General features: G+C 41.7%; 1 protein-coding gene across 1 annotated transcript in view; it reads right to left on the bottom strand.

The window, feature by feature from the left end:
• Nucleotides 1-15047, bottom strand: part of LOC8029521 — a 130215-nt gene extending 115168 nt beyond the window's left edge. The window contains exon 1 of the mRNA XM_040504782.2: nt 14723-15047. Coding sequence (XP_040360716.1) covers nt 14723-14840 — 118 coding nt within the window. The 5' untranslated portion in view covers nt 14841-15047. The remainder of the gene's footprint in view (nt 1-14722) is intronic.
• Nucleotides 15048-15265: the final 218 nt, after the last annotated feature.

The following is a 15265-nucleotide window of genomic DNA, read 5'->3' on the forward strand; positions in this document are numbered from 1 at the left end:
TAATACTTGGTGATTATGGCTTTTTGTCAATTATTCCTGTGCCTAATGTGTCAGTAAATATTTCTAGACCCGTAGCTAGAACAGATTTTCGGGGGAAGCCGCCCGAAATGTCAACATCGCGCGATACGCAAAACGCGCACTTGACTGAGAGGGTGCTTAAAAATGTTTTTCGCAAAGACAACATTTTTTTTTTAGAAAACAAGGATTGGTTTTATTCTTCTAGGCGTGACTCCAGCAAAATATTTGTTTTTTCAGCGAAATTAAAAACGGTCACCGGACATGGTTGTTCCATCTTATCTGAAAACGCCTTTGTATCGATTTTGCAGGACACTTAACCCTGCAGCTGCACTTTTTTATCGCATTTTATACAAAACATAGCGTTATTATTCGGCTGATACCTTCCGGTGTTTTATTATGTAAAAAATCGGCGGATGTTTTTTTTTGTATTTATTTATTTCCAAAATACACGTGCATTTCGGTGAATTGTCTTCTGCGGACTCTTAAACGGCTTTTAACGGCGGAAAAGATCGCGAATAGAAACGAACAATCAAAACGAGAAACGGTTCACTTTTTATTTACATCTGATATACAATGTAATCCACACTTCATTGTTATAATAAACACATACATGCATCCCGAGGCTCTTCATTTGCGCTAGGCACGGGGGTCCCAAAATGTCCAAAGAGTCTTATGAGAGTACTGGACAGTCTGGCGAATTACGGACATGTTTTGACATGTCCGTAATTTTGAAAGACGCTAAACTACCCAACTAGGGTTCACAAGGAAGGAGGATAACCTAAACAGAGCAATCTTGAAACAGGCACAACGAGGACACACTTTTGGGGACATAAACTGAGGGTCAAATAACCGGCAGTGACAGAGAAAACACATCTCCATTACTAAGAGACATTAAAAAAGTTAAACGACAACTGTAAAAAAAAAAGGGAACGGGTTTGGTTATCGTTTATATAAACTTTCTTGGTGAAAACACGAAAACAAAAATTGCAGCTTGTAGAAAAATATCTAAAACCGGCGTGCTAAAACATTAAGGTGGGCTAGTTGGATATGCATTTTAGAAATAAATAGAACTAAGAAATCGTTGTTTCTCACTTCTTTCAACGTACTCTTCTCATCAAGGCAATTGCATTTTGGGATTTTTTAATACCAAAAAGAAAGACGAGAGAGAAACGCTACCGCTTTCTCGCCTTCCGTGATTATTAAAACGACAGTTGTGAGTTAGCTCTTGTTCCGCCAATTTGTACTTGAACCTCGCGCTATTTATTTCGAAAACCGGCGTTTTCCGGTTTTAACCGATTTTTTCGTTTCAACACCGGCGGATGTTTTTGGTGTTTTCCGGCTAAAACTGGAAATTATACAGCCTAGTTATTATGAGGTACGCTAAGTGTTCAACTGGTGTCTATGGTACTTCTGATTTTAAATACAAACACACAGCAACCAGTCTACTTTTTCGGTGCTCGTGTGCATTGCTATGGAAAAAGGCGCGTGCATTTCGTCTCCTTGCCGTTGCCAACCACGTGGGACCATAGAAAACAAGAGAAAATTAGTCGTTCTAAGGACTGACTCAATATAGCGCGACACAGTGCTACTGTCGCCATACTTAAAGCCTAGCCAGCTGCCTCGCATGGTGCGGAGAACTCGACCTTCTGCGTCGCCCTCTCAAAAGAAAAGAGAGGGGAGCGAAGGTACTTCCGAAATACAAGAGACCTTGCGAACTACACGAAGAGATGGGCGCGCTTGTATATAGGTTGCTAGACCAAGAGAAATCCGAAGAGCAAGCCACATTTTTGCAGCTCATCACAGTTAGCGAAAACTGTGCATTTCCAGACAGACACTCACGCACCAGGATTACGGTGCAGTGTCGTACACGTTCCTCAAAAAATAGAACGGAAGCTCGTTCCTCGTTCCTTCTGATGTTTGGAACGCGTTCCCGTTACAAGTTCCATATGCGAAATAGGAACTCGTTCCCGTTACAGTTAAAGAAATGGAGCGTATCGTTACGTATACGTTACATTTGTATTTTGACGATTACCATATACAATTAGATCGAACAAAGTGGTTTTTGTTGTTTTTTATCTATCCCATCAAATGGCAACATACAAATTTGAATGCAGTGATGGAAAGGCACCAAGAGAAGACAAGCGGAAGCAGTGTTTCATTTGTTGATATATTCACCTTTAAAAATCTCAGCTTTTAACAATATTTTGTGGTGGGCGATTCAGACGAGCCAAATGTACTGTTACCCCTCATTGCACGAGCGTTTCACAACAACGTCACGCGTTTCAAGCTAACAAAGTCACTTGTTCGAACATAACAACAGTTGTTTCTCGATGTTGCTGTCCGCAAGACGAACAAATGAAGAAGGTAGGGCTGTTGAAAGGTCAGTCTTGAAATGTACAAGTCCGTCTTCGTGACTCGTTGTTCAGTTTGAAGATAGGGAACAAGGGGAGAAGAAATAAAAAATAATTTTTGTGTGTATTTCATGTCACCAATATTCGGTATACAAGGGTGCGTTCCATATCGGGTAGACTGCTCTTTTGTTGTAACTGTACGTCTATTTGTGGAAGTTCATTGATGGCTGCAGTCGGTCTTAGATTTCTGGGTGTACGAAGATTCGTGCAAGCAAAGAAAGTGGCTGGGTTTGAAACGTCTTTCTTTCTGTGTCTTTTCCTTCGAGTAAACGTTTGGCTTCCTGTGCCGCAGTTTCCGGCACAGAAAAAAGAATCCATGTCCACTAGCTCTCCTGCACCCGACTGTCACCAAGCGAGTATCGCACAAACTTAACCATATGGTATGTAACCAAAAAGTTAACGAAATCCTGCCCATCGTATAGATGTTCATTACTTTTATAATTTTAGAATTTCCCTTTCAAAAATAAAATACAAATTACTCCACTGGCGAAAAAAAAAAGGAACGCCGTTCCTTTTCCCGTTCCAGTAAAAATGTAACGCGTTCCCGTTCCAGTTCCGCCAATGCAAAATGGAACGGCGGCGTTCCTTCGCTCCTTCTAAAAGGAACGCGTTCCAGGAACGCCGTTCCGTACAGCACTGGACAGATGGTAATCAAATGGCAAACCTCAGCGACGATAGTCTGTTGAAAAGAGAGTAAAACGAAACAAGGACTAAGAAAAAAACAATACGTGGTGACGCTTTTTTGTGCGAAACGGCGAAGAACGTGTAATATGTTTCTTTCATATATAACCTGTGATATTGTTTTATGTAAACTGGGTTTCTAAAAGACGGTGTTTTTACTGCTGCCTGAATGCCGTCTTCACTACATGTTTATTGAGCTCGGCGGACATTCGAGGCGCGAACAACCGTCGCAGTCTGGTGAGTAATTAACTAAAATTTGTGAACTAACTTGTTTTAATTAGTGAAAATAGACGTTTGGTTCCGATTAGAAACTTGATCAGCGTAAATTTAAACAACTAAATCAGTAATTTTCAGAGAGACCTTGAGCGCGTCTGAAGCCTTGTGGTGCGCTAAATTTACCACTCGTGCAGCGGGACCGAGGCTGCGAGTGCAATAAGGCGCCGGTGAGATTTTTTACGCCTCTTACCATAGCCCCAGCCTTGTGCATGCTTCGTCTAAGCGCAATACTGTACTTCTAACAAGCTCAAAGTTTTTCTGAAACTGACTGATTAAGTGGTTTCAAAGACGTTCAGCTAGCTACTAATTGGAACCATGCGGCTATATTCAATCATTAAACCGCTAATTAACGAATGTTGGTTAATTACTTACCAGACTGTGACGATTGTTCGCCGCTCAAGAAACATGCAGCGAAGACGGCATTCACGCAGCAGTAAAGACAACTTTTTTCGAGATCTATTTCGAGTAAACATATTACCCGCTACATATTTCCCTTTAGTGGCGCAAACCGTCCAGAACCAGATAACGCCATACTTTTCAGTGTGCTCCCTTCAGTTTTATTTTGTAGCAGATAAATTAACACAACATCTGAGCGATATTCAGGTACAAACATTATTGCTAAAGTGGTTCCCCTGCTACAGGAAGAGAAAAAAAAAAGGGCGCAATGCACGATGCGATTCCTACGACGGCAAAAGGCACACCTGGAGACGTGCCTGGCGTGGTCCGCGTGTCCTGCTCTGGTGCTCATGCTGAGGCACCGGTCGATGGAACTGCGAAAGCGCAAGACACACGTAACGCGCCCCCAGTCGTCCAGTTCTTTTGACGCAGCACTAAGTGAAAACAACGACCCTCCCTCCACGCAACCGGTATGCCGCGCACGCCAGACACACTGAGACCTCAGCACGGACGCTCAAGGGGTTCGTGCGGACCCCGTCATCGATTCTCTTCCCGCAGCAACAAAGGCAGCGGCAGAGACGGCGGTGACTACTCGCCGAACTCCTGGCTCACACGCCGGCGAAATGCACAATGCAGATACGTCTCGGCTCCCGTCTTGTGCTCGGAGTTTCGTTTCGAGTGCCCGCTATTTACGCCGACTGCGAGGCGGCTTTGAAACCACCCCCTCGCGGAGTCGGGGCTTCAGCACGTTATGGTAAGGGGCCCGGTTGTCCTCCGTCCCTGCCCGTCATTATCGCGGGTAGGGATTTTTGGTTTTACTTCGCAGCCTTTGAGGGGTCAACGGCGCCTTCTGCCGCGGATATCGTGCTTTCGCGTCATTTGTGTGCCCTTCGGTAGCCGGCAAGTGTGCGTGTGAATCATGCGCCAAACGACAACTACAGGCGGACGAGCTCGAATGAAACAGCCCGTTCCGGATTTATTTGATTTTTTTTCTTTTTTATATTTGTCCCCGATAGTTTGTGTTTTAAGGAAGGGACACAGGCTGCCCAGACCCGGTAGCGTCTTTTCTTGCCACACTAAGCAAAAGCATCTTCCTCATTAGAAGAGGTTAAAGTAGGCAGTAAAGGTAAGTCAATAAAAATAATATCTGAACTTCAGAGACGGCCAGTAGCCTAACTCTTTTGGATGCCTAATTAAGAAGGTACTCTAGACAAATATTTGCAGAATCGTTGACCAAACGGTTCATTCCCATTCAAACTGACTAATTGTAACTCCTGCTCTAATTTCCTCGAGTTGATTAAGAAGGCATAAGCCTTCCAGATGTTTTTTTTTTATTCGTGTAAAACGAGAAAGAGTCTGCATAAACAAACTGTTTGTGCGTACTACACTGTTTGAAGTACATTGAAAACTTACTAAAAAGAGACAGCCAAATTGTCAAATGAAGATAAATTTGGATATCCAAAGTAGTTGCAGCCTAGTCATGACAACAGTTACCAAGCGAACAAGAGAAAACATCGATTATAGTGTAGATAAATACATGATTTACACGCTTTCACTGGTATTTTCAGTCTAAGAGCTATCATATTTAGAACACTCGTCGACACACTTATTACCCAAATGGTGTGTATAACCTAAGGAACAGTATGTTTAATTTTCAGGAACTAGAACTTGTGCTTTGATTATTCCATTGCAATCATTCTTATGAGGAAGATACGAGGAACCACTAATTGTTAAAAAGTCTGATATATCATAAATGCGGCTTTTATTACCTACATCGTTATGCACAATCTAGAATGGACCGCATTGTTAGGCAGATGTAGTTTGAATATGTATAGTATACTAATATATATCCTATTCGGAAGGTGCCTTTGCCGATGAATTACAATATTATAGAATATTATTTGTTTTTTGCACTATGCCTACTGCCCCACCATTTAAAGGGGAGTTAAAAGTTCCCTATAAAATAAATAAGCCAATACCGCTATTACTGGACATACCGAAAAGAGTCTCGCAAACAAAATTGTAGTATCCCAGGACACGGTTGTTTTTCTTTAACGTTTAGCTTTTCCTTCTTTAAAGCTCGTTATATCACATATGAAATCTCCAGGGAACCAGATTTGCACAGTACTAACCACAAGTATTCAAATGACTTGTAATCGACTGCATTATTTTTAGTAAGACTGTAACGATAAGTTATTTGATGGCTATCATGAGGGTAATCGGGTTACGTTTTTAGGCAATAACATTACTTATAATCGTAACTATCCCCCTCCTTTCGTTTTTGAAGTTTTTGGCTACTTAGATACTAGAGCTCGAGACAAAAATGCCACGGAATGTCTATGCAATATCTGAAACAGACCGGAAAACAGCGAGGACTGGTAAGAAGTACACACGACGAGCGCTGATATATCCACTTGATTACCTTTTAAATCCAGGGAGGAACAAAAAATATAACCATTGCTTCAAAGCTCTAAAACAGGAGTTCAGAATCTGGAATGACTTTATGGTAATTTTATAGGTTTTAAAGTGGGACTCATAAGTTTGAGGTCTCTCAAAATCCTTCCACTGCGAACTTTATTGAACAGTTTCGAATCTGAGTCCCAATTAACAGTTCTAGCTATACTTCCCTCCCCTAAAAGAAAATGTGCAGCTTAAAGTACCTCTACACACCGGTGCCCCCAAGACAACTAAAACCAAATATTGTCAACCCTGAGGTGGGAAAAAAACACAAAAAAAACAGTCCCTTCGTCACATGTAATATAAGTGTTTGGCAACACGCAGGAATGCACAATTTTCTAAATTCAAGGCTTGAACTTCTTTCCTTGCAAAGTTGCGATTTCTAACGTTCTGTCGAGCAACGAAAAAAATGTTTCCTCTACCGGGCAATTGTTGCCTAGATTAAGATCGCGAAATATGCTTTTGTGCCCATTGTGGCTTATTCTCGGTCCCAGGTGTTTCGAAGACGCGTTTTTTCTCAAATTCCGTATGGGGGTAATTGTTTTAACAAACTTTCTACCATGGAGTTCTCGCACTAAGTATCCGACGAGAGGATGGTCCACCAAGGGTGGTGGGCTGTGAGGATGAATAACTCAGCAATTTCAAAATCCGGTGATTCTAATGCGATAAAATCAGTATGAAAGGTCCGCGGTCAAACTTGAAGAATAATCTGAATTTATAGAAATGACAATTAGAAAATAAACGGTTACTTTTTGAAGTAATTGCCATATTATTTTTATTTGAAGTATTCAAGTAATATCATCTAATACATTTAACGAGGACTAGTTGCAAGCATAATCAATTACTTTTTTAGTAACAGTATAATACTCTATAGTACCCTCCCTGGCAGAACATGATCATTATTTACCTTAATAATAACTCATCCAAAAATCAAAAAAAACATGATTGGCCAGTTTGCATTAGCTTTTCGAGACTCTTTAACGGAATACTTTGTCGGAAAGATCTGAGTGATTGGACGGCATACTGAGATTCGAGATAGGCACAGTTTGTGGCACCCTCCCCTTTGGCTGCATGACTCATTTTATTCAAACTTCATGTAATCTTGAAAGAACCTGAGCATAAAATATTAAAATAGCTTTGTCACTTTAACATACGCGTTACAATGCGCGTCACTTTTGCGTGAATACGGCACTGTTGATGTTTCGTATTTTATTTACATTTCACCGTTAGGTTGAGTCACTAAAATTATCACTTTTGATCACGATAGCAATGTTTGTCAACACCTTTTCATTCTAAAAAGATCATTAACGGCGTGTGCTTCTTCTCGCGAACAGTGTCGCGCTATGTGCCATAACTACGTGTTGAGTTAATGATCATTTAATTGCAGAGTATAAGGATTCAATAAGGGGGGGGGGGGGGTGCAGGGCAAGTTTAAGGCCGACGAGTGGCCAGGAACGAATAAACGCGATTATTAAATTCCTGCTTTCTATTATAGAAATAAAGAAACCATCGTTCCCTCTCCGGATATTAGCTCAGATACTCGCTCCCGTGTGGAGAGGAGGGGACTAGAGTGCGATAGGAAATGAAAACAAAGAAAAAACTTCAATACAATTTGATTCTTACCAGATGATTCTGCAGATCGCCATTCAACACGCATTGATTGTGTTGGGTGCGTCCCAGAATATATGTTGCACCGCCGAATACACTGGTATTTGTTATAGCAAAACAGTAGTTGTTCCTTGACAAATATTTCAGTTCAGTATTTTCCGATGGTGCAAGTTATTCAGGAAGTGAGCAGTTCTCGTGGGTTATTTAAGCCTTCATTATTATTTTCGATTCGACTTATCTTTTTTTAAAGAGGCGAATGCGCTCAACAATATCCTCCTGACACACCGAAGCTACCACCAGATGTATACCCGCTGCTAATCGGCATTGGGTAATGAATTTGCCTCGGTATTTGCAACACCGCTTAAATTTGTAAATTAGGAGGATTATTTATGCCACCTACTAGGAATTCTGGTGTTTTTTTACGCCAACCTTCGCTGATATGCAAGCTTCCCGACACACACAACTACATATTCGGAAACATTTAGAAAAAAAATTGGCTACTAAATGCAACTAAGCCATAACTTCCGGCAGTAATTAGAAGGTGTTCTTGGCATGTACGTGTTGTGCTGTTACGATTTCTAAATAAATTTGACACTTTCTCCTCAAGGATTGTGTTTGTTTGCTTGCCACAGTAGAATATGGCATATTTTGAACATCATATTTCAAAAAGTGACCCAAAGATGCAATTCAACATGAGACGAAGTACCTAAACCATCTTATTTTAGTAGAGGCACATTATCAGACAAGAGGAGGGAGGAGAAACACCTATGCGCCAGCGCGAAAACTCCTCGAAGAATTCGCAGGAAAGCTTTTACGCGTCTGTCTTCCTAACGCAAAAGTAATGCGAGGAGGGCTGATGTGTGAATTGCCAAGACGTCAATGATATATGTGTTTTTCGTAGCTCCATTGTGAAGCTCCGGATCATGTACTATCTTGAGAAAAGGAATACACAGATGTCATAGAGTGACCTGTACTAAACAATATCCACGAATGGAGCCATCTTAAGGAACAAGCTGTTTAGAGTGATTGCAAACGCTATAGCACCGCAGATTCGGAGGTCTGATTCCATAGAGCGCGTAGATCTAAAGGTACATTTTTATCGCGCGTAGCAGTATCCCCATTCAGCAAAACATATAGATATACCATGGAAACAAATGTTGTGAGGTAAAATAAATATATTTGTATGAACGCCCTAAAGAAAACAATTTTGTCACTCGCACCATGCCTAATACTGCAGAGCGCAATCAACAAATGATTGGTTTTGTTCTGTAAGGTGCAGCAGGGTGCAGCACGGGGCAAAACAACTTTATTACTCGCTGACATTCCTTGTCACATGGGCAATTGGGAAGTCGTTCAATAGACCCTTTTCAAGAGTCCATCAAGCAACAGTGGCGGTCGCCATTGCTTGGACATGAGGCGTGTGATTGGTTCCGAGGCCTCACCGAACGCCGTCGCAGTACTCGTGTCCAATGCATGCTAGGAGTACGTGATGAAGCAGTTGCGGTCAGGCGACGGCGCGGACTTCTGAAAAGGATCTATTTAAGGGAAGTTAAAGGGACCGTTTCATGGTTTTCCAACTTCTTCTGCAACCGTTATTCTCGTCAGCTCAAAAGCGAAATAAGAAATCACGTGGCTGCGACATAGTATTTGTTTGGAACCGGAGGTTCCCGCAGCCATCTGAAGGTCGGCGTGTGTAGCCGTCCGTGTTCCTCCCGTCTGGAGCAATCGTCGATTAATGCCTGCATTTCAACAATCACCAGTCTAATAATTTTGCTATCATACACCAAAATAAAATAATGTCAGAATGTCAATATTTACTGAGTTGGTTTCGGAATGCTAATATTTCTAGCGTACGCATTGTTCTTTTTTTTTTTTTTTTGCATGTTATCGAGCTTGTCGTTAACAAGTCTAAGTTCCGTCACTGGGGCCACGAACGCGAAATAAAAGATTCGTGGACGGAACGATTCGTTGATGACCACATATGTCCGCACGATGAAATGCATGTTTCCAACACGTGAGCCTGGTTCGGTTGATATGCTCGGACGCATCACAGGCAAAAGGCAGAAGATTTTCGAAGGAGAGCAAGCTTGAAGTAGTACACTATGCTTTCAAACTTTCGTATTGAAAAGGAAGCCTTGGGCTCTCTACCCTCCTGTACTAGTTGATTTTTGCTCGCCAGAGGATGCGCGATTAGCTGAATTGCAGTCTAAAATTTGTTGTCTCAACCCAATATTAAACTAAAGTAGCCTCTTTTCAAATGACACCTTTTATTGTAAGATATTATGATTTTTGAATCCCTCAGATTCCCAGCAATCTTATCATGTGACCCTTCATTTCAGGCATTGCACGTTCCTAATCCGCGTAAATACCGCAGGCTGGGCTGCTCCGCGGCAAGTAAATAGGGGCAGTTTCGACGTAGCTACCTACGGATACAACGACTGACATGCAGCTCCATAATGTTAGATTCGAGTACTATTCGAGCATGATTAATCACCTGAAGAACACAGCGTGTACACAAATTTATACTAACCTGTCAAAACCCATTTCAGGGCGTAGTTCAAAACGTACAAATCAAGCCGCAATTGGAAGAGACACGCAATTTTTTTCTTTTTATTCTACGACATGCATCTATGGAGATATCTTTGAGGACCAATGCAACACTTCAAGTTCAGAGTACAGTACTGTTGACAAATGGTACCTTTAGATGCCGTTTTGAGACCCACCTTAAGACAGCTGTGTAAGTCAAATTTGATCAACAACAGGAAGAGTAAACATTCGTAAATTTATCTATTCTAATAAGTACATACGACAACGATGCAACCGCATAATGATACTTTTATTTGCGGTTTTGTATAGTGCGCTCAGTTGATCACGGCATAATAAAGTACAAGATATGTACGCACACAGAGTTCTAATAAAGCTCTAGCTTACACTATGTTAACAATGTGGCGGCCGAAGTATAACGACATAACCTCGGGACACTTCAACCATCTGAGCTTCCGTTTTTTCAACATGTTCTAGGGCGCCGCACCTTTAGGCAAAGTGCCAGCACAAGTAAGTAACCTGGTGTTTCCTTTACGCAGGCTGGACAAGTAGACGTGACTAAGAAACGAAAAAATACAGATAAATAAAAAATATAAGCTTTGGTATACCCACTTAAGCTGTCCAGCCTATAAGGAAAACTGAGCAGGAAGTGTTTGGGACAGCAGCAGATATATGTGTAAATGATGAGCGTCGTTGCTTTGAGCGCAACCGCGCTCAAAGCAACGCCATCTCAAAACGACAGATTAGCGGCTTAGAGCTGTCAACTTCGTCTGGCTGAAAGCTCAATTTAGTACCTCTGCTATTTTACTTTGGGATTCGACGTCTAGTTACCTTACGATATGACATTTGTTTTCTGTTCGGCGACAGATTTGCACAGAGGAGAGAGGTGAAAAAAAAAATCTGAGGGGCGATTATAATGTACAATATTCCTACCCGTAATGTTAAAATGTTCAAATTTCTATTGCATCATGGCACGAGCGAATTTCCTTGATCATCATAGAACATATTGAATAAGCAAACGCTTGGATTATTATGTAAGCGTCCACAGAACCCAAATAGCTCCCGATAACCATCTCCTGGCCTGTTGAGGCCCCGTGGCTTCCCTAATAAATAATAGTGAATGCTATTCTTTAAAACAACAGGGCTATCTTTTGGTTATCCGGCCCACATGTTACCTTTCTACCTTCATTTGTATTCTTGAGTCGCGAAAGCAGGCGTGCAATGCCGCAATCAAAACGATAGCTCCATTCCAAGACCTATATGTATAATGTTATGTCCCGACTATGTTTTGCATTAATGAGATTGATTTATCAATGAATGACACACTTGTTTATGTTTCTTGGTGTGGGTTTTCATTGTCAAGTTATTAACCCTAAGCGACGTCGCAGGTCAGAGAATGTCCTGACTCACAACGGACACAAGTAACACATTGCGGCGCCTTCAATCAATATTAACAGCAAAGACGTCGAATAAAAAAAAAAAAATAAGCCCATGAGCTTTTGGAGACAACTTCAAAATTTAGTGCCACCAAGCAGCAGTTCTTTCGGATCGATAATATCGTGCCCGTGCTTAACGTTGCTCGAACACATTACGAAAAAATGGAGTTCTTCTCGATCGTAAACTGTAAAATTCAATTCTCCGGCCGTTGCTCGAGGCGCAAAAGACGGCGGCCGTCGATCGTTAGCGTCACCCCTCCATCTCCCATTGACCAATCACTATAACTTACTCATGGACTGAATCGCGATTTTCCCGAACAGTTTCTGTGATAGAAGCAGAGTTGTGCATTTTGTGGATACGTTCATAGAAGGGCCTTATTTCACCTATCAAATGCAGACCAGTCAAAAATACTTCGAAATACCAACCCGTCTTACATCACCAACTGCAAAGCGCTGGTGGCTCTCCGTTTTTTTTTTAGGAGAATTATTTTTTTTTATTGTTTTTATGTCTACTTTTTCTTTCATCGCCAACTGGAAAAAAAAAAGTTTGTGTTCTAGTATGAAGGAAAATATTGTTCTGCTCTGTAAAAAATCCTTAGTTTGTCTTCTCGGCCAGCAAAATGATCGGCTTCTTGCGCAAACACTGAATTCCAAATGTTGCTTATTGGTTGCAGTTTTGTGTCGAGATGCGCGTAGAGCAAGCAACAGGAATACTTAAAGCGTCAGGGAAGGTGGTCTAGAAAGACGACAAACAATGCACTTTCTATAGTAACTCACAGCTGAAGCACCGCAGGGCGTGACAAGTTTCGATGATCTTATTATCGCTCTCCAGGAAATAATTTTACGGCATTAAATGATAAGATAGCCAAAGAACGAATCACGAGGCAGGAAACCTGAATAAGCCATATCCTCAATTTCTTAAGCTGTCAGTTATTTTTGTTCTTGTTTTCTTGTCTCTTTTGGTATTCATGCAATGTACTAAGTGGAATATTGTTTTTTTTTCAATTATAGTACAAGTATTAGTTAGGGCTAAAAAAATTGTCTTCATCCTATCGTATGACTGCACCAAGACTTGTTTTTTTTTTTTTTAGTTCGCGATTCTGTTTGAGCGTTTTAACCTTGGCAGTGCTTTTTTTCGCGCTCCTTCGTGTAAAATGAATACTTCAATTGGTTGATTGCCTTTAAAAAAAAAGTAGGTCGCGCATTGAACGTTATCTGTCATATTTGAATTTGTCTAACGCACCTTACGTTCCCTCAGAACGCCAGCAGAGGGCGGAAGTAGACTACGATAACAACGACAGCAACTCTGTGTGTCGTAAGCCTTGAGTACCCACTTGCATCCGAAGCACGGCTGGAATTGAGTACGTCCAGCGTGGTTCAGCTTGCAGCGGACGCATGCTGGAGGCCCGGCGTTCGAAAATGGTGCTGTGCCGTTTTTACTCTGCTGTTGACTTTAGCCCCAAGCTGACATATCAAGATGAGACTGCTTCCGTGGTCTCGCGAGTAATTTTAGGATTATTAAACCATTCGAAAAAGAATTATCCGCGTTCTTTGAGCCGTTTATTCAAATCATGTGCAACGTTTACTACCTGGCCCAATCATTAACTTAGTAATAATATACTACTAACGAAACACAATGACAAGGTTATCTGCAGGAAGCAACCTATTCGAAGAAGAAAAAAAACATGTGCGTTTACACTGTACGACTTCTAGAGTTCATCCAGTGGAATGAATGGAGACCTCAACCAAAGACGTACGTTTTCCACGGCAACCAAACGACGAGGAAAGTTAGATGAGTTTTTGTTTTTAATTATCATGGATATTCGTGTTCGTCTAATTCATCAGAGGGTTAGTGCATCCTCAACTTTGAAAACGTGGTGTCGCCTGTGGGCTCCATCGGACTAAGCAGTACAGTCTAAGAAATGCCTGCGCGTCTATACTTACCCGCAAAGCACTCAAAGAGCCAATATCTACGATCTTCGAAATCAGATAAGCGTTTGATGAGGCGGAACATCTGTTTAGGCCTCAGAATTAAGACTGCGCTGTGGTATTATGCAATGCAAACTATGTCCTAGCTAAGTTAGACGTTCACCTAATTGTTCAGAAATGTTTAATTTGTGTCTTTTATGTTTCAGTAAAGAATGATTGAAGCAAGATGATTCATAGTAAAAATAAACCGAATGACCTGTGCCTAGTCAAGTTATTTTGTATAGAAATAACAAGCGCATAAATTTACCAATGTGAATAGATGTCGCACTTATTTGTAACCCAAAATTCAGATATAATTGCGTGTAGTATAAAATCTGTAAATACTGCAAGTTCATGAACTTGGCAAATGAGACAACTAAATACAATCTAATATGATCTTCCTCGCGTTTTGTCTTTCCTTTTCTGCTCTGGGCGCTTTCAGTTCGGTTAGACGAAACCAGGAATTTAAGGCCAAATGGGGACAGGGTGCTCATATATTAAAATTAAAAAAAAAACTACAAATATATTGAAAAAAAAGAGCTTTACAATAGATATGCAAGATTGAACAATTTGAGTTGTCCGTTACCCCATTACAAGTCTTTGTCAAAAGAAGACCACGTCTTAGCGGTACACTCCCGAGCACCGTGATTTGAATGCGGACATAAAAATCATTAAAAGATTCTTACCAACTGTCAATTAATTTAGCTTTCTTTCTCTGTTCCTTCAAATGGTCTAGAATGTATGATTTGGGAAGTGGTCAGCTGCGGTTCACATATCAGTCAATCGCCGCATACCCGCACATGCAAGCTCGCACTCGAGCTATCAGGAACACTCTATACAGATTTATAACCGCCTAGACGTCAAAAACAACAAGTCCTGTAATGAAAAATAAAAATACATGCTAGATTCAAAGCAACACCAACTCACCAGAACCTAGCTGAAGCACTGCAGACCACAAGAAGACGGCGCAATATCCAAGCAAAGACATCGTCGATCTCATCACCCACATACTCTTCTTTTCTTCAAAATCAGCAAAGCAGTGCATGAATTTCCGGCTGCATCACCAGGAGCAACTAACGGTTGCCAATTCGTGACTGAATTCGCGTTACGAAAGTAATCATCGCCTGCTAAAATAATGAAACGCTAGGCCGGTTACCACTCCTCGTGTCTTGGACGCGGTGGGTGTAGCAACGATCCCGGGGAGCGCCTCCTGCGACGACCGCCGCGACGTGTGCGCGGGTTCTGGGAACACGCGGTCTTCCCCACGCCGGGTGTCGTCTCCATGGGATTATTCTGCGCTTCCGGACGACTAGCAGGGTTCCGTGGAGTCCCTAGGTTCTTGCTCTCTTCCCTAGCCCGGTTGTCGGCTCCGCCGGCGTACGGGAAACTAGGACCCTCTTGTGGCAGAGGAGAACATAGGATTGTCTCCCCGCGCGGCCGCCTGAGCGCTCTCTCTTACATCTCTATAAC

This window comes from Ixodes scapularis, unplaced genomic scaffold (genome assembly GCF_016920785.2).
Source record: "Ixodes scapularis isolate PalLabHiFi unplaced genomic scaffold, ASM1692078v2 PGA_scaffold0__279_contigs__length_252992795, whole genome shotgun sequence".
Classification (NCBI taxonomy): Eukaryota; Metazoa; Arthropoda; class Arachnida; order Ixodida; family Ixodidae; genus Ixodes; species Ixodes scapularis.